Consider the following 23994-nt stretch of genomic DNA (forward strand, 5'->3'; position numbering starts at 1 on the left):
TCTCTTTGTCATCCGCATGGTAAACGTCTGTCATTTTCTTTGTCATTCGTCTGCTGAACCTCTGCCGTTATCTTGGTCATTTGTCTGCTGAACCTCTGTCATTATCTTTGTCATTAGTCTGGTGAACCTCTGTCATTATCTTTGTCATTCGACTGGTGAACCTGTCATTCTCTTTGTCATCCGCATGGTAAACGTCTGTCATTTTCTTTGTCATTCGTCTGCTGAACCTCTGCCGTTATCTTGGTCATTTGTCTGCTGAACCTCTGTCATTATCTTTGTCATTAGTCTGGTGAACCTCTGTCATTATCTTTGCCATTTGTCTGGCGGACCTGTCATTCTCTCTGTCATTCGTCTGGTGACCTTGTGTCATTAGCTTTGTTATTTCTCAATTGGACCTTTGTCATTCTACTTGCCATTCCTCATCTTGGAGTCTATCATTCTATTTGTCATTCGTCCGGTGAATCTCAGTCATTCTCATTATCATTCACCTGGTAAACCAGTTATTCCTTTGTCATTCGTCAGGTGAACCGCTGTCATTCGCCTGATAAACCGGACATTCTTTTTGTCATTCATCTAGTGAATCTGTCATTCGTCCAGTGAACTCCTGATATTATTTTTGTATAAAACCTCGTCGTTCTCAGGGGAGGATGGACAGTGATAAGAGACGCTGGGCAAAAAGGAACATTTTCCCCACAAACCATTTCATCCAACTACTCATTCCATAAGCAAAGCTTGGAACAATTACATAGATTGTTCCGTATAAGTGAACAAAGCTATATAATCGCATTTGAAGTAGCTAAGCCTCTAACTCAATATTCGAGAGAGAGAGAGTGAGTACGAGAGAGAGAGAGAGAGAAATGGGGTTTAACGTCCACTCGACACAAACTAGGTCATTTCGGGATTAACATATGGTTTAATTTTATTTCAATAATTCGTTCTCGCGTAGGGGTCTTTAGCAGTGTGGGGGGGGGGGGCGGAGAAAACCCACAAGATTGGACAGGTGACCCTACTCCTTTTCACGTACAACCGGGGGAACCGAAACCACGCCAATCCTTATGATACAGCGCCCACGTGCTAACCATTCGCCCCCCCCCCCACCACTACCACCAAAGTCTTCGACATTGAAAACACGAATTATTTGTCAATTTAAATCAACATTAATGTTGTGATCTGTGATCTTACCGGGAAAAGATGGGCTTCCGATATTTACGACAAAATAAACATTTTACCATTGGTACACGAATCGTGTACCATAATGAGTTTCAGTGCAAATTGTAACAAGGGACTCGAAGAACGAGGTTAGACATATAGACATATTCCACAAGTCATGTCAAATGGTGACCTCATGCGCAATAAATACTATCGGTGTAGACTGGATAAACCAGACGCTAAAGATTGCCATTCGATTGAGACTTCTGACGTACTTCGCCGAACATAGCTGATTTGAAATTAGAGTAAAACGGAAACGATTGCATGTAAATCAGTTTATATACATTCATATTACATTATTATATGCGTTGAGACCCATTTGTGTCAATCTCTAGGTCCCAAATATTAGCGATTTAGCGCCTTGAATTGTTTTGTCCTGAGGGGAGAAGTTATTGTATACAAATTTCTTGTCATTCGTCATTCGGTTGTCATTTGTCATTTAGATTAGGGAGTCCCGTAACTCCGACGTTTGTGACAACAATAATATATACACCCATATTTAATGTTTTCGTTTAAATAAAAATGGAATTTTGTGTCATTTTATATATTTATGGAAAGGTGGTAAATAGTATGCATGTGTATATGAAGTGGGTTTGTGGATTTTAAATGATGTACTTGTACATGAAGAGGTGGGTGGGGGGATACATTTTAAACTATATGTTGTAGGCCCATTAAATGGTTGGGAGGGTTGACTCTGCTGTATCCAGGGGCTCTAATATTAAAGTTGTCCCCACATTAGTTCTAAAATAAAATAATTTATGATTTTATTTATTATGTTGCATATGTTTGTGCCATTTAATTATATCTATCTCCCATACTGATATACAAATTGCATGTGTGTGGGTTTGACAGACAATGACCAGAATATGACCACTTTTTACTGTAGATGCAAGGGTCCAGTGACATTTTCAGCTATAGGAACCATGCAAGCTTAATTCGGCAACAGAAGGATGGCACGATTAATTTACATGCAATAATCGACAGTTCTTCCCCAATTTTGCCCTTCATTCCATATTTAGGTCATTTTGGGACTAACACATTGTTCATTTTTATTTCAATAATTTGTTTGCACGTAAAGGGTCTTTAGCAGTGAGAGGAAACCAGAGGACCCAGAGAAAACCCACGAGGTTGGACAGGTGACTCCTTGTCACATACAACCGGGGAATCGAAACCACGCCAGTTGACTCAATGACAGACCTTATGATACAGCGCGAAAGTGCTAACCATTCGGCCATCCAAACCCCCTCATTCCGTATCTTACTTTTCATATTTCTAAAAGGGAAACTTTACCGTGTTTCTATTCTTTAAAGAAAACACAAATACATTAATATGTAGTTATAGAATTTATTTTACTTCCATTCATAATTTACAGTACTTTCATTTAGCTTCTGTTTGTTATAACATATTGTATTCAGAACCAAACATTTAATATGGTGTTGAAGAAAGTTTAATTTTTGTCTAGGCAATTCAATATAAGTAGGAAACATCAAATTCAACATGTGCGGTTTCATAACCAAGAAATGATGGGGAGTGAGATATTCATGTTTAAAAATTACTGAGTTTTATCTAATATTGCTATTTAAATCCCCCCTACCTCCGAGTATACATAAATTATATATAAATTGGCGTCTAGAATATGAACAATATCATATATAAATAAATAGTGGATCCATTTCACTTTTTAAAACATTATTTATACATAACAACAATGATGTACATAATTTACATACTGCATATTTATCGTGATAAATAATTAAAAATATTCTTCAAAAAATAAACACAACACACCCATTGACAACAAAACATTCTCAAAACAAATTAACAATTTACGCATTTTCACAGACAGTGTCTGTGAAGTGAAAAAACCTTTATTTAAGGCTGACAATCAGCATCCACAATGAAGTAATAAGGCAGACTGAAATTTAATACTTTCCCCTAGATAAACATTTGAATTTTTCAACATGTGCAAAGACAAAATTTATTAAATAAAAGATATGTATATATAGTGTAGTCCAATAACATATTACATAAGCTTTAATGGATCTGTTTTAATTTTGTTCGAGAATGTTTTGTGAATGTGATTTTCAAAAACAATAAATTATTTTACACTGTGTATATAAAAATAAAATAATACAATTTTCAGAGGACGGATTGAGTTTTCATCCATATATGTAGATTTGTCAATGTGATAAACATATAGAAATATTTACAAGTAGTTGGACATCTGGTCAGTTGTTTTTATACAGTCTATTATATCCATACTGACATCACTGGTTTAAAGCGACAACATCCCAGATTAAAGATTAAATATACACAATCATACAACATACACAATCATAAAAAAATGAATCAAATGGACCAATTACAAATTAGGCTTACATTTGTTTCTACTGAATTTATACCACCATCTTTATGTGTCTAAGATAAATATAATAATAATAATAATTATGACATCTTCATGGAGTTTTATTTATACTCTGATGTCCTTAATTACACAGTATTAACAATCCTGTATGGTACATATTTTAACTTTTGAGATATGTGAAGTGCTGGCTGGTTGGTCCTTTAACAAATTTATTTTTTATGAGCCACGGTGGCTCAGTGAGTAAGACATTATTAGCTCTTTAGCCTGGAGGTCTCATGTTCAATAATGGTGTTGGTTGAGAAAGTTTATCAGGATTTTCCTGCGTTGTATCCTGTGTCAATAGTCAGTCGTTCGGATGAGATGAAAAACTGAGGCCCTGTGTACACACCGGTGTGCACTTAAAAGATTCGTATAGCAGGCATTCAATATAAGTGTAGGCTGTAGTGCCACTGTTTAGACAAAATTTCCCTCATAGTACACATTTCATTTCATTTCCTTTAACAAATATAGCACTACCGGTACCACAAAAATAATCAACATTAAACACATAAAACACACATTATTATTTCTATTGTATTCCAATTTATTGTAATATAGATGCTAATCATGAATCACATGGCTTAACTTCACAATAGCTTGATGACTTGGAACTGGAATATTCAATATTTACATGAGGTCATAAAGGGTTAATATGATATATTCCTAGATGTGGTCATTATTATGACATGCATCTATCAACAACAACCATAAGGTTTCGTACCTCTATTAAATAATTCAAAACATCACAAATAAAAACAAAGGCTTTCATGGTGGATTGACATCTTGTAGAGAAATAAAACAAACATTGAAAATGAAATAAGAATAGCAAATACTAATAAATTACAAACACTGGTCCTTGAGGTACTCCATTATTTGATGACCAGCTGCAACTACTGGTACTCAAACAATTTTAACAAAGCTCTTACACATATACAAACATTAAAGTTTAAAAAATAAGGTTCAGTGGATTTTTTGGGGATACAAAATCTACATAATTTATTACATCAGAAAACGAAGAGATTCAAAAATTTATATTCGTAGATCTACTACTATACAGAAGAATTGTATGTGACGTGAACTTCCTGATTAATCAAACTTGGCGTCAAAGGCCTGGTGACTTATTCACAAAATCTTAAACTAAAATGTTTTAAGGATGCAGCCATTTCATTGGCTGGCAGTTAAAAACCTAGTATAAATTAATACACGTGAACTTTTTAAAAAATTTTAGTTTTATTTTTGTTTTTATTAAAGCAGAACCAGAATATGACAGAATGAATATGATCTGGAATCATTAGCATTATTAGCATAAATAAAATGCAAGCAATAATTAATTTATATTTCTCTATAATTCTATGGTGAGCAAATCTTTGTACTGTTACAAATACAATCTCATCTGAATACTTCAATTCTTCCTGATCTGAAAATATCAATTACATTTTATTTCTAATTACTTATAGAATCAATGTAGTACATTTTAACATTAGTGAACCATTAAAACTGTAATTTGGTGACAATTGAGGATATATAAATGTTGCAGCTTATTGAGAAATATATCCATACTGTAGGCTCTAAATACTGATAATATTTATGAAATACATCTGTAATTTATATTTTTAATTTGATTAGATGAACAAAATGAAATAAAGCCATACAAAAAAAATATTTTGGTTCTCAGGCAATTCTTACCAAAAATTTGATGCGTGAGGGAGGTTTTTATTTTTGTGTTTTATTTTGTTGAAGGATCATTACTTTGTTAAATGGTCAAATTTAAAGGCACTACATTCATCTCATGTTGTTTATAGGAATGTATGATTATCCAGTATCATATATGATTGCCATTAACATTTATTAGGGTTGTGTACTTGATAAATGAGCCTATGCATTCATTCAATTTTTCTACCATTTTCATTCATAAAATATTTACATGTGGTAATTAATGAGACTGTTTTTATTTTTTAAAATAAAAAAGGGTCATGCGGCGCTTTTGAAATAACATGGGACTATCCGAGAACCCGAAAAAAATTTTTTTATATGGCCCAATAATTGAATTTTTCTAAAATAAATGAATCCATCGAAACCTTTTATCACAGAAGTAATCAATATAACAATCATAATTAATGAATATCTTTTCTACGGTAATTTCTTATTTTATGGTTCACTGAATTTTATGGCCTTTAACTGAAATTTGGATGGCAATAAAAACTACTAATAAAATATTTTCCATCCAAAAAAGGGTCCATGGCATGAAATTATCAAGACATAAAAACTGGTGGCTGTATAAGGAAAATGTATTGTTAGTTTTTTAAAATCATGTCCATTAGTGGTGCCAGTATGTCTAACTTACAATTTGTCATCATGTGATTCTATAGTGAAGGCTGGATGTAAACATAACAAACCCTTGCTAAAATACATCCCATAATAATATAAAAAGGGGCTAATTGGGGATAAAGAGAGGCTGTGTAGTATAGCACCCCAGTGTCGACAGTTGATCATATTTAATTTTGTATATTCAAACATAAAATAAGAGATCTATTTCGTGATAAAAATAACAACACTGTTATCATTTTCTATGTAATTATCACATTGGAGATATTTTTTGCTTTTCAACCAAGAAAACTATATCTTGAGGAACAATATTCATACATTTGTTTTTATATGATCTGATATAGAAGCATATTTTCATTCAAATTCATAATTGGTATTCATCTAGGGCAAGACTGCTGGTGGCCCCTAGTTATCTTCTATACAAATCTAGATATAAATTATTCCTCCAGTTTTCTATGCAGTGGTCAGGGTTTATTACTTCTCATTTAAGTGAAGTTTAACATACCACTTTTCTGAACCAACTGGGATAATGAAAACGGCCATATGCAAATTGTTTTCAATTTTTTTTTGTGTTTTACAATACATAATTATGCTAACAACTTCAACAATTCAATATATCATGAAATTCAACAGATACTGTTAAAGATTTTACTGATAGACTTAGGTAATGATGATTTTAAACAAGCTTTCTTCCAGTTAAAAAGGAAGTATCGAAGTTGTGCCATCAGTGGCATGGTCAGATTGAAAGTGGTGGGGCTGTCCTAGGCAATAAGGGTTACATGTATGATTTCATCAACCTGTTAGGTGAAATTTCCTGTGGCTTACAGTGAAGTTTCTGTCCATATTCTATCAGGAATGAAGTTACTGAGTCCCTGAACCAATCCCTAAAATCTCCTAAATCAAAACTTATCCAGTACCCAATACACTGGAAAGTAGAATATCAGAAGAATCTTCTGACCCCCTTGTGGATACGCCAATGGACACAAAATCAAGGCACTTAGACAGATCATCACAATTATCAGACTTATCATTATATCAGCTCCTGCTGGGACTTTCCTGTAATGTTATAAAGGGTAAATTAACAAAGTCGTAGTTATTATTTCATTATCTTCCCAAACTGATGGTGGTCCTTATAAACCTTTCTAATCAAAAATATAAAATATTGACATAAGAATCCATTAACTGAGTGAATAGAAAATAATGGTCCTTTGTTAGAAGCTCCACATGGAAATTAAAAAAAAAAAAAACCTGGTCGTCTGCTAATATTATGACATCACAGACATGTAATATTTACAAATGTTATCTGTGCGTACATCTTTAACAGGTTTATTTTACAGTTGCCCAGATTTCATCTAATAATAGGGATGCAGACTTGAACGTAAAATCATTAAATCTACTCCACGCGGAGCTGCTGTATGTAACAGAAGTAGCTGGGTTATATAGAGTAACACAACTAAATCTTTCCACTTATTCATCAATCAGAATTATCTCCTCCTGATCTTGATACCTAATCCCGGCATCAATGTTATCAGTTGAAACATCAGTTCTCCCTCGGTTTTATCATACAAATTCAACAATGGCCGCCAAAGCAGACGTATTGTTCCCTTATCATTATCATCTTTACATTAACAAAGCCAACACACAAGAATACAATCTAGTAACTGTATCATTTTCTATGGCTAAATTAGTCAAACAAGTATTTTAAATAGCTTTACATAATCAACTCCTTTTAAAATCATTGTTGCTAAGGAGCCATTTTCTTTCAAATGTAAGATTATGTTAATCTGGCCGTTCTTTGTACGATTTATAAAGATATCCTACTGTTTATTATTTGAAGAAAAATAACGTCTTTTATGGAATCACACTGAGATAACGAGGCAACTGTCAGGACATTTAAATTATAATGTATGTTTGTATACAGTGTTCTCTTTTATATAAAGAGTATTTAGACATCATTTCTGCTTATTAAAAGAAACAATTTTGTCTGCCGTGGAGACTGGAGGCTGATCAGCACTTTTTATTTTCAAAGAAATGGAGGCTCATAACAGTTGAGAGCACGGTCATATTAAAATTTGAGAGCATTCCCGTCAAATTCAGTTATCGTGAAAATGACTATATGTAACACTAAATTACCACACCCTTTTAGATAATGTTTGAAATGAGTAAGAATTACAAGTTAGTCTACAAATGGCTTTCTATAAGCTGTTCACAACATACTGAAACAAATCGAAACAGTTGATTTTAACCATTTCGATAGGTTGTACTGTCAGGCAAGATTATATTAAAAAGTCTGAATACTTAAGTTATTCATATGGGACAGCCTTGAGATTCACATGTGTACACGTGTGCAGATAAGAGAACTCTTGACAATTGAAATTTTATGGCAAGTATGTGGTAACGCCCTGGTCCGACCATGAATCTCCTTCCTGGCACATCTTTCCTTTCTTAATGGGTAAATAGAGAGATCAGAAAAGGTCATCAAGTTAAACAAAGTGTATGACAAATAAATCTAAAATTTGAATCACAAGTTACCTTCTTCATCATAATGCAAAAAGAGCTTGACTGTCTGTCTGGTTGATGTTTTTATCATCATCTTGATTATCCATATCATCTAGATTAGGAACTATGGCTTCTATCTTCTTTTGACGCCTTTTTTCATTAAAATTATCTGCAAAAATCACCTCAAATAATCAGATAGAAATCAGTATTTTACAAATATTTCAAAATTGGCAAAACATTTGATTATTTTTTTTAGGGGGAAATATCTTAACACTGAGACAATGTCAATACAGAAGAAAATAGTGACAAATTTTAGGAGAAACAGTTGATTATTTCTAGCACTTTCTAACTTGAATGCAATATAATGGGCTTTACATCTAATCAATGCTATAATAAATTTTACTTAGTTTATTCTGAGACTTTTTGTTTGATTGATATAACAATTTGCCAAATGAAAAATAATCAGGTCTGGATTGAACTTGCGTGGGTCCCTGGATGAAAATGTCAACAAGGACATTGCATCAACAGTGAAAAGGGGGCATATTCTGGTCACTGTCCATCACACTCCCGCAAATGCAATTTGTCAATTAGGTAAATAGATAGATGTATATGGCACAATCATATACAACATTATAAATGACATATTTAGGGTACAAAATCTTGTTCCAAACTAATTGGAGGGGGTGGGGGGCACTTTAACATGGGGGTTCCTCTGTCCTTTGATCTGACCCTGAGGATAATAGACAATAATGGATACTTGTTTAAAAAGACATTGATCAATAACCACTACAACCAAGACAGTACAAGATACAACATTAAAACCAAAGAAAAACAACCAGAAATTAATTTAACGACGAGAAGAGCAAGTAAGTATTTTTGTTTTCAATTTAGTGAGAAATAACTCAATAAACTTACCACCATCAGGAATGTCTGTCACAGGTAAACCAAACGTTTCCGAATCAAACATGGCTGTACCAATATTATCTCCAGCTAATGGAGGTAATTTCTTCTTCTTCTTTTTCTCATTATATTTCAAATTAACTATATTATCTACAGGTCGAGATTCTGGCGTCTCATTAATTGTACCATTTTCAGTAATACTTGTCTTCTTTGGTGCAGGCAATTTCTGTTTATGTTCAGATCTCTCTGTTGAGGAAAAAAACAACAAATAATCAAAAATCTAAAACAAAAAGTTTGTAACAATCATAATATACAAAATATACAAAATATACAGACTTTACTGTGCATTTATTCCTGAAAGACATACAGTGTACATATACATGTCCAGTATTTTCCGCTTTGTGAATTTCTGAATTTAAAGATGGAATGTGGTTTCTCAGCAAAATACATAGGTCATTTCTATGTGCAATGCCAGAGTGAAAATTTTGCCTGGATAACAGCTTTTCCACCTACTATTTTCGAATTCAACTTCAACAAGTTCTTTTAAGTGCTCTTTAAGTCCAATTTCCTTTTTATAGACTGATATTTCTTTCAGAGATTCAACTTTAACAATATTATAGTTTACATGGGATGAGTATCAGAGACTTTAAAATGAACAATAAGAAATGAAATGAAATGAAATGAAATGGGGTTTAACGTCCTACTGTTCTGCTCCTAAACTGGGCTAATGAAGACGGGCATGCGCCATACAGGGTGCTACGAGGGAAATTTTGCCCGGGCAGCAGCACTATCGCCTACTCTTATATCGAATTCCAACTGCCAAGGGATCTTTTACGTGCATTCCAATGTATACACGGGACCTCGGTTTTTCTTCTCATCCGAAGGACTAGACAGCTGTCCTTGTCAGGCCTTCCGCAATAAGAAATGAATCAAGAGAGTGTCAACAAAATATTAAATACATTGGTGTGTCATTAAATAAATTCAGTTTAAAATCATTTACAATTTTCTTATTAAAATCAATTGATAACTGCAGGGGAACTACACAACATATAAAACAGAATCCAATGAGACAAACCCACCGAGAAGACATATCATATAGAGTCAATCTAAGTAATCGACAGCAAAAATATTATCAAATCAAGTGAACTGATCCAGCGGCCAGCCGAAAGCATCCACCACGCAACTGTGTTACAACACCGCTGTGCAGTAAATAATTTCACGTTTTAAAGCCAGCTGTAAGTGTCCATAACACCAATGTTCAGTAAATAATTTCATGTTTGAAAGTCAATCGTAAGTGGCCAACACACCACTGTGCAGTAAATAATTTTATGTATTAAAGCCAACCGTAACCATTCACCACACCGCTGTGCAGTAAATATTTTTATGTATTAAAGCCAACAGTAACCATCCACCACGCCGCTGTGCAGTAAATAATTTCATGTTTTAAAGCAGTATATACCTCGTAATCCTTCTATTAATCTGCATCCTTTACCAAGTCTATCACACATTAAAGCTATATGTTTCTTTACTTTACTTGCATCTGATGGAATAGTTAATGGTGCTGGATTAATGGACGTATCTTTCGCTGTTTTAGCCAAGACTGTTCGTAATAAATGTGTTACAGCTGCATCTACCATTTCCTCCCATCCCTGGTAAAAATATTTATCATCATAAATAAAGACATTATTCTACAATTCAGTAATAGTTTCATTTCAAATTTTTTATATCTACTACATTAAAGTCGCCAATTCCAATTGGTATAGACTGATATATACAGTGTGTTACAGCTAACTTTTACTTCCAACTGGGCGGATCACGTGGCTAAGACGCCGGCTCTCTAGCCTGGAGGTCGGGTGTTCGATCCCTGCATTGGCCAAGAAAGTTCATCAAGATTTTCCGGCATGGTTCCCCCTTGTCAGTGATGCAGGACGGAAGGCCTGACAAGGACAGCTGTCTAGTCCTTCGGATGAGATGAAAAACCAAGGTCCCGTGTATACATTGGAATGCACATAAAAGATCCCTTGGCAGTTGGAATTCGATATAAGGGTAGGCGATAGTGCCACTGCCCGGGCAAAATTTCCCTCATAGCACACTGTATGGCGTATGCCCGTCTTCATTAGCCCAGTATAGGAGCAGAACAGTAGGACGTTAAACCCCATTTCATTTCATTTTTCATACTTCCAACTGTGAGCAGATCTTTAACGTTTTGCCAATGGTATACACATTAACTCCTTTTCTTGTCACATCTGAATGACCAGCCAGGTCCTCCATTTTGCATCAATGACATGGGCAAACTGGAAAAGTCAGGAAATCCTTGACAGTGTGCCAGTGCCATACTTACGGAGCAACCTTTGATTCATGAACCTGAGTACTTACATGTTGTGTTGATTTAGGAAGCCCGACTACTTACACGTTGATTGATGAAGCTGAGTACTTACATGTTGATGATTATCATTAACTATAGGTGTTATAACAGATGTTAAAACACTGAATTCTTCCTCCGTTAAATCTAACCATAGTTTAATTAAATAATTGAGTAGATTTGTTCCACTAGATAAATTATCTGACGTATTATTCTGAGCCTGATTATTATCTTCTATAGCGTCTGCTAACGCTAATAACTATAAAATAAATAAATAATATCAGTCATTTACCAATAATTCAAACATTTTCATGTTGAAAAATACCATATGAATCGCATGGGAGCAAATAACGACAGAGTTTAACTCCAATTGACACTAACTCAGTCCTTTTAGGAAGCGAGAGAAAGAGAGAAACAGGGTTTAACGGCCACTCGACAAGAACTAGGTCATTTTGGCCGAACTTTGGTTCAATTTTGTATTAATGATATGCTTGCGCGTAGGGTTTTTTAGCTGTGGGAGGAAACCAGAGGACCCAGCTAAAAACCCACGAGGTTGGACAGGTGACCAATTTTCTTGTCACATACAAGCAGAGATTTGAAACTACGCTACTTGACGGTTATTTTAGGACTAACATATGGGTATTTCAAGCATTTGCTAGCATGCAACGATGTTTAGAACTGGAAGGAAACCGGAGTAGTACCCAAAGAAAACAGATAAGGTTAGATAGGTGATATTACTACTGGTCAAGTACAAGCTTGGAACCAAACCCATGACTTGCATAGAGAACAAGGTTTATGATTCACATTCCTCACAAAAAAAGGAGAGAAATGGGGTTTAATCTCTACTCAAAACAATCTAGGTTATTTTGGGACTAACATATGGTTCAATTTTATTTCAAATAATTCGCTTGTACATAGAGGTCTTTAGCAGTGGGAGGAAACCAGAGGACCCGGAGAAAACCCACAAGGTTAAACAGGCAACCCTACTCCTTGTCATGTACAAGCGGACAATCGAAATAAGCCACTTGACTCAATGACAGACCTTATGATGAAACCATTCGGCCACCCAACCCCTCCACAGTGCACACACCCTAGGTGTTAGAAAGAACATAATCTTGAATTACTAACCTGTCTATATGTGCCTTCTAATAATGTATCTAGATTTTGTAATGGTGAGGGAGTTTTATCTTTAAACTTTGTTAATAATCGTCTCTGTATAACACGGAACTGTGACGCCCTCTGTCCTAACATTTCCTCACATTTTACAGCATTCATACGATACTGAAATATACAACAAACATTAATTACATCTGGAAATAACAATTTTAAAGGTTATGGACAAAATGTCTACGACAGTTGAATATATATATTTCAAACTATGTGTCAGACATTTACTACAAATATTGACTTTTGAGAATTGAAAAAAATAAACAAAGCAGGCTTCAAGCATTTTTCAAGATCCTGAAGAAAAAAAAATCAAATTGCTGTAGAACAAATGTCAGAAATAAAATAACATCCTACTGTTTCACAAATGTCAGCGTTTATATTATAAAATTGACACTGGTAATATTCTTATAACTTACACACAGTTAAGATTTCAAACACTGTGCATAGGAAGACAATATTCCATAACATAATGTACAATTTAATGACCTAAAAGTACCACTGCATGGGACACAGTATTAAAGATACAGGTTTGAACTGGCATATAAAACATGTAAACAATTATCTTTAATCTATCTTGTTTTAAAAACAAAATTAACTAATAATTACCTCAAAATGAGCTTCTATTAACTCAAAATATTCTTGTAAGGGTAAGGAACCGTCAAATGAAGCCTTGAAATCACCTGATCTGCCACGATTAAGATGTGATGTCAGTCGACCAACTAAATCTTTTAATGGTAACCACATAGCTTCAAACTGATCACACTGTATTCTGTAACGCTCTGTAAGATAAAAGATTTAAAATTCTAGTCTCTTGCTTGTCCACAAGTTTTTTTGAAGTAGGAAAGGTAACATTTTCAGTATTCACAGACACATCTTTATAATGTAAGCTAGCATATAAATATTACACAAGGATTCTGAATTTTCATTTTGTTTTTAATGTGGATAATTAGTTTATTTTAATAGAATTCAAACATTACACCAACTGCCGTCAATAATAGTAACAAAAAATCCATCAAATTCTAAAAACCTAATCATATAACCACAGAAGAGACACCTACGTGATGATTTAGAAGCCAATATAGTAACAACTGGTCCACCAAAAAACTGAAAACCTAATGCAGCTCCAGCAGCTCCAGCGCTTCCAGCATTCTCTCCTAATAAATCTATGGAAAAAAAATTTCATATATCAATAATAGCCATAATCAATGTATGACAGAATTAACATTTTCCAGTCAAATTGGGGCTTGGATAAGGCACAAGTTCCAAGATGAGATGCATGACCTGATTACATTTACAAGTCAAAATTAGTAGGGTTGGAGGACAGAATAACATTTTGCAGTGAGAAATTATATTATCAGTAAATTGGTATCTATGGTTAACTTACCTGGGAATATATCATTTAAACTAACAGGTGGTTTATTGGTATCTATAGTTAACTTATGTTCAGCATTCTTTACAGGAAATACTGGTTTTACCACTAATTTTAATGGTAATTTAATTTTAGCTGTTGCAACTCTTGGAGCACCTGAAAAATATTGTATATTTGTCTTAATAAAACTCAATTCATGGAGTAAACTATATAACTATCAAATAAAATTTTTAAAAGTAAAAAATAAAAATGTTTTATTATAAAACAAAGACAATGTTAAAATCAATTTAATTCTGTTTATTTAGATATGCATTATGTAAGAGCTCTATCTGCCTATAGCAGATCTTTCTTCTGGCTTCAGATATTATATAAATTATTATTTAGGCATTTATTTGCATCACAATCCCATAATCTTGGATAGCTGTGATGTTAAGTGGATCAGAACATTCATGCTATTTAATAATTCAAAATGGATAATTGAGACTTTGTTTATTGTAGTAACAATGGTACTCGACAATCGAAACTATCTATGCTACATCTTGTCAAAACTTCAAACGCTCATAGCTTCAATCAGAATAAAGTAATTTCACTGAAATTTTCAATATATTCATTTTCCATTATCTATTTTTGAACTAACAAGAACGGCCAGCTCTTCATCTAAATCTTACATAATGTATCTGTACCATACTTTATTAACTACCATAGATACAAAGGTAAGTATATTGTAAATGAGGATATATATTAGACTTCACAACTACAGAAATAAACGTGGGTAGTTTTTAGATACGTATTATAATAAAATCATAGGTAAAGTATATTTCCAACTCACCAGTAGCACTGGGATATTTAGCGGATACTTCTGCTGATAAGGTTGAAGGTAAACTGCAATATTTCATATAAAACTGAACAACCAATTCTGTACTTTTACCAGATTCTGTTAAGAAAAAAAAAAAACACAGTTAAATAATATACGATGAACAGTACTTATCTAGGATCATATATCATTTAAAAGCATAATCTGGTCAAGCGATATTTCATATATGATATCATGTGGTCAAATGTTTTACAATACTTAGGGGGTTGGGTCACTTTAGATCACAAGTGGTGTGGTTTCAATCCCACACTTGTACATGACAATGAGTTGGGTCACCTGTCCAACCTCATGGGCGTTCTCCAGGTCCTGCAGTTTCCTCCCACAGTGAAAAACACCTACACAAAAGCTAATTAATGAAATAAAATTGAATCATGTTAGTTCTGAAATGACCTAGTATGTGTTGAGTGGCCGTTAAATCCCATTTCTCTATCTTTTACAATTCAGCTTAAATGTCAACAAAATTCTATATTTGACCATCTGGCCTTAAAGACATCTGTCATCCAATGTCGACACCAGCTGGGTTAAATGGCCACATCAGAGGTAATATCACCAAAAATTGGCTACTAAAAAATAAAAAGTCATTGAAATTAATGTGGTTTTTAATGATCCAAGCTAATTGATGAAGAATTCTGTTTACCTAGAGAAGATAAGGTAAAGCTGTGTTGACTTGATGTTAATGGTCTGTTAGTATGAATATCAACATGAATATTCTCTACTAAGGTTTTGGCTTTTAATACAATCTAAAATAAAAACATAAAGACAAATGATCAAATTATGAAGATTTTACAATCAGTAAGGTCTGGCTATTTTTTTAAATGCATAGGAATAAAAAGTTACTAAAATTGTCATAAATGAATTCATCATCTGTTGTTTAAAAAGCGAATTTACACATAACATTTGTTTTCTTTAAAAACTTACTCTGGCTGTGATGGACGGAACTTTTTCACCAGGTATTTGTGCATCATGAGCTGCCTGTAATTACAAGATTATGGTTATTCAAATGCAATTAAAATACAAAGTAAACAGATTTCAAACCAGTAAAATTGTAACCAGATTAGATTAGTAACGTGTAACCAGATTACAGATCAGTAAAGTGTAAAAAGATTACAGATCAGCCAAGCGTAATCCGATTAGTAAAGTGTAACTCGATTACAGATCTGTAAAGTGTAACCAGGTGACAGACTAGCATAGTGTAATCAGATGACAGATAGTAAAGTGTAACTAGATGACAGATTAGTAAAGTGTAACTAGATGACCGATCAGTAAAGTGTAACCAGATTAGCAAAGTGTAAAAAGATGACAGATTCGTGAAGTATAACCAGATGACAGACCAGTAAAGTGTAATCCGATGACAGATCAGTAAAGTATAACCAGATGACAGATCAGTGAAGCGTAACCCAATGACAGACTAGTAAAGTGTAACCAGATGACAGACCAGTAAAGTGTAATAGATGACAGACTAGTAAAATGTAACCCGATGACAGATCAGTGAAGCATAACCCGATGACAGATCAGTAAAGTGTTATGATGATAAATCAGTGAAGTGTAACCCGATGACAGATCAGATCAGTGCCAAAATAAAACTTACGGATGAACCATCATCATCTAAGTGTTGATTAACATGGACTGTAATCTGTAAATCATCATCTGTTTTTAAATTTGGTGTTATCACTGAAATTATAACACATAATGATTTATAATACTTTTCAATATTAATCTAGTTAACCACATTCACATATTATGTAATTTTTTTATTTTCTCAAAATAGATCTCGTTTAGAATGTTATAAACGGAATTGAAATGAAATGAAATGGGGTTTAATGTCCTACTGTTCTGGGCTAATGAAGACAAGCATACGCCATACAGTGTGCTATGAGGGAAATTTTGCCCAGACAGCGTCACCACGGCCTACTCTTCTATCAAATTCCAACTGTCAAGGGATCTTTTACATCCACACCAATGTGTACACGGGACCTCGGTTTTTCGTCCCATCCGAACGACTAGACAGCTGTCCTTGTCAGGCCCTCCGTCACGCATCACTGACAAGGAAGAAGCATGCCGGAAAATCTGGCTGAACTTTTTCAGCCAATGCAGGGATCGAACACCAGACCTCCAGGCTAGCGAGCCAGCGTCTTACCCACTTAGCCACCATGACACCCGAATGTTATAAACACATTTTTCACAAATACTACTAAAGACAAAAGAAAAGTATATAAATACCAGCTTTATGTGCTTTTTCTCGTATTTTTTTCTGTAGTATTTCCATCTCGGCATCCATAGCTTTGTAATTCAAATCTCTAGCGTCTGTAGCTGGTGGTATAAAGATGGCTGGATCTGTTCCGAGATACGAACACTGTAAATGACCGTCATCACTTAATGTAACAATACTTCCTTTTAAATCTCTGAAATAAACAAATCATATTTTCATTCGTTCATCTAATGGTAATGGCACATTGCTGATGTATTATTGACAGATGACAACAATTACATGACAACTGAGGGGAGTACCTTGGGGATGTGGCTATAGTGTAAGGTCAATGGGTCAATTGTACAAGAAGGTACCGAAAAAGAGGTATGATTAAGGTCTTACTAGGGAGCTTTCTAGTTACAAATCTTCATATCAACAAAGAATTTAAAGGAATAACAGCTTTTGATTTACATCAAAATAAAGTGACAATTAGGAGGATCTGATGATTTATTGACTAATTTCTTTATAATAAATGTTTCCTTTCGGCAGATTAAGTACAACTCGAGCTGTATTTCATATTCTATTTAATTAGCCAACTGCTCAATACAAAATCATAAATATCACAATACTGATTTAAGATACAGGCATTGTAAATATGAAAAGAAATCTGTACCATTAACACAAAGTAAGACGTTCATTACAATCATTACATCAACTAGGGTATGGAACAATAATGCACAATCCTAGATGGGTGTCATGAAATATATATATTCCTGGGACTTTATGTTATATGAATAGTTGAAAGACCTTGTTATCTTACTGAAAATTTGCAACTTTTACTTGAACTGGACAATGTTCTACTTTTGCTGCCCATTTTAATGTGACATCTTGATAGACTAAAAGAGACTTGGTGGTTGTGGCTACTATATAATTTATAGTCCCTTCTGTCACTAAAAGAAACAAAAGTTAAACATGTAGCAAACATTAATAGTTAGTACAGGGGGACTGCACAACATATAATTTACACAAAACAAATCTACGGACAAGACACAATACACAATCTTTGGAGAGAGGGCTCATTGCCTAGCATGGTCTTCAAACCCTATTTAGATTCTATGAAAATAAATATAATTTTGAAAAAGACATAAGACATAAACTAATTTAATGGAATAAATTTCTGAAAGTGGGCATACTCTTTGACACAAATCTTCCAAAAGGCCATCTTTTCCAAAATCATGACTTTAAAGACTTTAACCAATCAAATTTTAAGAGTTTCAAGTCTTGTCTTAAAATCATATCAAATAAAAGCTTACTTACTTGAACCATATGGTAAAAAACAACATGGATCAAATTCCATTTTAGACATGTAACGTAATAAACCACCTTCTGTTAAACAATATAAATTCCTCTCTCCTGTAATATAACAACATTTTAGAAATGTTACGTAACATCCACCTTCAGTTAAAGAACATAAAATCTGTTCCCCAAAATAAAAGATGGGAGCTAAATATAAAATAAGAACGAAGTCACATGATTTACAAACTAATTATTTCAGTTTTAGACACGGACAAAAAATAGAAACTATTTTGATGAGTATACTCATCTGTGTCTATCTAGTTGTTGAGTTATAATCTAGATCCTTTTTCCATTTATAAAACTTACCTAATACAAGTATAGAAGATGGAGCTTGGGGGAAAGCAATAACATTTATATCTAACGCTGCTTCTCCAATAGAAAAAGTCCAATCAACCTTAAAAATAAAGAAATTCATACATAGTATACAATAGTACAACAATTTGTTAGCTATGTGAACTATCAAAATGAGAAGTGACATCAGGCGTTCCTCATATCTTTATCAATTTAAAATTGAAGCAATAGTTTTGTAATCGTTTTGCTGTCTGTGGTCTAAGGGGGGATAATATTGCGTTTGGGTCTATTGAAAGAGTTACCTCCCCTTAAGTGTTTTCTGACCTGCTGTCATTCACATCAGCAATTTAAAAACTGAAGAGACACTATAACTATGGACCTTGACAGGCTCATCTTATAACATCAATTTCTTTTTCTACCACAAATCTCTTAAACAATGATATTAACAACATCTGTCTTACCCTAAATTAAATTACTTAAAAAAACCCAACAAAACAGGAAATCTGTTATACTTACAACAATCTTTTTGCCTGATTTAATATTCTGTGTTTCATCTACACCAGGTGTCTGTGAGGCTGCTGCTATTGACTGATATCTATAAATAATAGTGTAATATTGATACAAGAGGAGGGTATATGATATATTGGAAATGAAAGAAGTGTGGTTCAGTGCTTGGTTAATGGCAGTTTGTCATGAGGGAAATTACCACCTACACTTTATCTAATTCCAACTCTAACAGGTTCTTTTACATGCATCTCTTTTTTTGTCCCATACGAATGACTAGATGTTTCCTTGCCAGATCATCAGACCTGCCCAACTGACAAGGGAAAGTTAGGTTGGAAAATCCTGAGGAACTTTCTCATCCAAGACTGGGACCTCCTTGTTACTGAGCATGCGGCTTACTCCATGAGCCCCTGTGGCTCTTCTATTAGCCTGATATTGTGTCAATTTGGTTATCATATAAATTAGATCATTTACTTGTATATCAATCTTAAAATATTTATATTAAAATCTTACTTGTAACATTCAACATGCCAGGATGAAGAAACAGTAATAAAGCTATCAAGACGAGGAACATATTTTAAAGGACCTGGTAATAAGGCTCCAGGTAAGAAACGACTAAACGCAAAACTTTCCTGTTCAAAAAATGACACAGTTCCATCCATAGATTGCACACATATAAAATCTTTTCCTGTAAATAAATTATAACAGAGGTGAATAAAATGAAATATGTAAACATCTAAAATTGAGAATTTTTCACATCTTTCTGTTTTCCAATTGTTTACTTGATTCGACTAAGTTATGCAGTTTTATCAAAAAATTTACTGTAAGATTGTCTGGAAAACAATTGGTTAATCTGCTGATCCATATCAGTTACAACATATGACTCATAGTCATACACAATTGATGGTCAGGGAAGCAATTCTTGATTGGGGGGCTTCATCCTAGGTCCTTAAAGCCGTGGGTCCAGGGGCCGCAATAACCTGGAAAAAGAGTACTTGCGGCCAAATTATTGGGGTGGGGGGGGCTAAAGCCTAAATTTACAATAATCTGGTTAGCCTAAGAACATTTTAAGTGGTAATGTCAGTTATTACATTTATACTTCTTGGTATCCATGTAGGCAGGGCTGGGGTAATGATAATGGGTAATGGAATGTAATCATTACATTTTTTAAGTAATGGCCATGTAATAAGTAATGTAATGGAAGACTTCTAAGTAATGAGTAATGGAAATGTAATTGATTACATTCCAAACATCATGTAATGATCAATTACTTTTCAATTACATTTTATGGCACATATAAATATTTCCAATAAGACAAGCCTCATATTTTATGGCAGAAAAGAAATAATTAAGTGTATCTGCCATAAAATCCAATTCATTATAATTTGAAAAAAGATTTAAATCAGTTTCAACAAATTATAATAAGAAGGCATTAAACATTTTCTTTATTTCCTTTTCTTTTATTACCTTTTGTTAATATTTTCAATAGCTAAATGATTTAGCTATTGAAAATATTAACAAAAGATAAAATTATATGGATACACAATTATAGAATTTATTCCCGTGAAACGTTTCAAAGACAAAACTCTTGTCTTATGAAGCATGTGCTGTATAATTAGCATTGCATGGGTAGAGCTCTCTGACACTTCCTTATAAAAGTTTCATGTACCCGGACGTGGTAGTGCAATGCTACAGGCAGCCCTAGTATTGCAGGTAGCCCCAAACAGACAAAGATACAGACAAACGACAGTCACAAAAATATAAAGATTTGTTTGCTAAAGACAAGAGTATCAACTTGTACCTTGTGTACATTAATACTGTACCTTTAATTCCTCCAAATGGACCATAACAAAAATTATAGGTAGTTCTCTGTAGATTGTGTTCATATAATTTCTGTATTTGATATTGTTGACCATGTTCTACTGTACCAGATATAGCTGAAACATCAAAATGTAATGACTACTAGTGTTAATCATTTCATCAACTTTATACCTGTTAACAGAAGGGATTAACATATGGGTCTTTAGCTGTGGGAGGAAACCAGAGGACCTGGATAGAAAACCTGGAGGGTGATGTTTTACAGTTTCGAGACTGGAGGGTATAACAATATAACAATTATGTCTTATTATGTCAAGACGAGGGTATAACAAGATGTTTTACAGCTTCAAGACTGTAGGGTATAACAATTATGTTTTATAGTTTTGAGATTTGAGGGTATAACAATCATTTTTTAAATTTTCGAGATTAGAGGTATAACAAGATGTTTTACACTTTCGAGATTGGAGGGTATAACAACTGTGTTTTATAGTTTCGAGATTCAAGGGTATAACAATTATGTTTTGATGACAAAGATCATTTACTTTTACCTTTCACACTGTAAATAGCCAGTTTTCTCGGATGTAAAACAGCCAATTGTAAATTTTCAGTAACTCTGAAAAACAAATCCACCACATTAGTCAATGAGATCAAGAATATTAACATAAGATTGTCAAAACTATGTCCTAGATCAGTGATTCATCTTGACTGTATTCACAAAATAAATCAATATATTTATCTTTCGTTAAACATACATTATGCAAGAGCTAAATCTGTTTATTGAAGGTCTTTCTTAGGGCCTGAAATGTTATCTAAATTATTAATTAGACATTAATTAACTTATCCAGACCATAATCAAATCTCGATGCCATCACTAGCCTGCGATGTTTACTGGATTTGAATGATCGATGATTTAACGGCAAAATGGAAAATCGAGGCTTTGTTTTTTATCATACCGACTTTAGTAAATGATGATCGAGAATGGAGTAATTTGACTGAAATTTTCAGCATTCTCTTTACGTTATCTATTTTTGAACTATAATAGCGAGAACTGTCAGCTCTTTATCTAATCTCCCATAATTCCCCTTTAACATTGTTAATATCTGGATTATAAGCTAGCTAGAAAGAAAGATTTTCTGGGCTGTACATTCTAGATTTCTGACAGCAAGAATGGAAATAATGTTTTTGGTTCAGGCTGACAAAGTTACCGGCAAACAATACTTATTTCTTAATATTAACTACCAAGTGAAGCTAATGATTTATGTGAAATTTGTATTTGTACCTGACATTTTTGACTTTGCACACAGCATACATTAAAAATAAATAAAACATAGAGAAGAATGAGATCACTGTCTAAAAAAAGAAACGGGGGACATTTACCCGACAAAGCCTGAATTGGAGTCTTGACATTGCGACTCCAAGTTGCCAGTCTGTGTTTTGTCTCTAATAAAACTGCAGGCCCCAAAGAATCAAGAAAGCCTTATTGACTTGTTCAAAATATCTATCTTGGAGTAACCATGTCATATTTATTCATAATAAACATGTCTACTTACGATGAGAATTTACCCACTTCTATCTGTAATATAGGAAGCTGAAAAGCTTGTTCTACCATGACATCTTCCACCTTATACCCACTCCAGCCATTTTCGGTCTTCGTTGGATGTGGGTTGTAAATTCTTAGTATACCATGAAAACTACCAATTATTATTTTATCTGAAACCAAGTTATAACTGTTTTAATAAAAGTCTCAAACAAGCATGTAAAAAGATTGCACCATATTTTCTGTTGCTGGGGGTAGGACTGATGACAGGAGTATTTACATATGTACAGATATACTAAGCTAATCTGATAATCTAATCTGATAATCTTATGCAAGTGCAGTCTCATCTTTACCCGTTGAAATACAAATGGTTTATGTACGATCACTAGACACAAAGTTTTCATTTCAGTCGGTAAAATCACTGAAAAATAATCTGAAACGTATCAGATATGCAAATAAAATAGTTTTTGTGATGAAGTGCAAGACTGAGCAAGATTTTAGTACTGCATGAATGTGTGAGAGAACGGGGGGGGGGGGGGGGGGGGGGGGGGGGGGAACGATAAATAAATCAGGTATTTGGATATACTGACCTACATTATCAGGAATATTATCTATATTACCAATACACAGACAACCATGATCAAACTCTTCATCTTCACCTACGGCCACAGACCACCAATCACGTGTTTTAAACAACGACATATTATCTCCTGTCTCTCAATTTATCTGTAAATTGTAATATACAAAAATGAAACAGAATAGGCCTATTGGCTATTGTAAGTGCTAGACATATTATATTATAGAGAAATATCAATAAAGTTGGTCTTATTTCTGCACAACTTTGCCAGGCTCATGATTTTCATGTGAAAACTCTCAAAAAACCCCAAAGATATCAACTAGGTCGGCTCTGCGACAGTAGTGTGTCTCTGCACACTGTCCTGCAAGTGGCAGTGTGTGGGAAATGAAAAATGTTTTTTCTATTTGTAAGACAATGTCTGGATGAATTCAGTGGAATTCTGGTGTAAAATTATTCATTCAACATTTTTTCTTAGCATTACCACATTATTGTGACGCTGCAAGAGAGGAGTCGCTTTTCGGGCTTACATAGAGGCGTTCACATGATGTAAACTATTTGGTTTCCATCGAAAACAACTTTATCCACCATTGCTAACTATTCGTTAAATGCGCATG

At 33.9% G+C, this 23994-nt stretch overlaps 1 protein-coding gene across 2 annotated transcripts; it reads right to left on the reverse strand.

Moving 5' to 3' along the window:
* Positions 1-2537: 2537 nt before the first annotated feature.
* On the reverse strand, positions 2538-23989 carry LOC126832115 (protein PTHB1). 2 transcript variants are annotated; one of them, XM_050562803.1, is made up of 24 exons: positions 23908-23989; positions 23394-23529; positions 22817-22976; positions 21815-21879; positions 21272-21385; positions 19962-20136; positions 19461-19539; positions 18960-19047; positions 18615-18710; positions 18118-18247; positions 17330-17511; positions 16698-16780; positions 16028-16081; positions 15747-15849; positions 15065-15169; positions 14251-14391; positions 13925-14029; positions 13473-13645; positions 12828-12980; positions 11776-11958; positions 10797-10986; positions 9353-9583; positions 8471-8606; positions 2538-5030 (listed from the first exon to the last, which is right to left on the reverse strand). In XM_050562803.1, exons 2-23 carry the CDS (start codon positions 23503-23505, stop codon positions 8479-8481), a joined length of 2850 nt encoding a protein of 949 aa, XP_050418760.1. In that variant the 5' UTR covers positions 23506-23529; positions 23908-23989; the 3' UTR covers positions 2538-5030; positions 8471-8478. The 2 variants fall into 2 exon arrangements, with proteins under 2 accessions (XP_050418760.1, XP_050418761.1); XM_050562804.1 differs by having other exon boundaries at positions 23862-23972.
* Positions 23990-23994: the final 5 nt, after the last annotated feature.

This window comes from Patella vulgata, chromosome 9, assembly GCF_932274485.2.
Source record: "Patella vulgata chromosome 9, xgPatVulg1.2, whole genome shotgun sequence".
NCBI classification, from domain to species: Eukaryota; Metazoa; Mollusca; class Gastropoda; family Patellidae; genus Patella; species Patella vulgata.

Coding starts and splice junctions, on each gene's coding strand:
- LOC126832115 (XM_050562803.1), bottom strand. CDS start 23,505: ATGTCGTTGTTTAAAACACGTGATTGGTGGTCTGTGGCCGTAGGTGAA. Junction 18,248..18,614: donor TTTTTTACCATATGGTTCAA/GTAAGTAAGCTT, acceptor TGTTTCTTTTAG/TGACAGAAGGGACTATAAAT. Junction 17,512..18,117: donor GTAAAAGTTGCAAATTTTCA/GTAAGATAACAA, acceptor TGTTTATTTCAG/AGATTTAAAAGGAAGTATTG.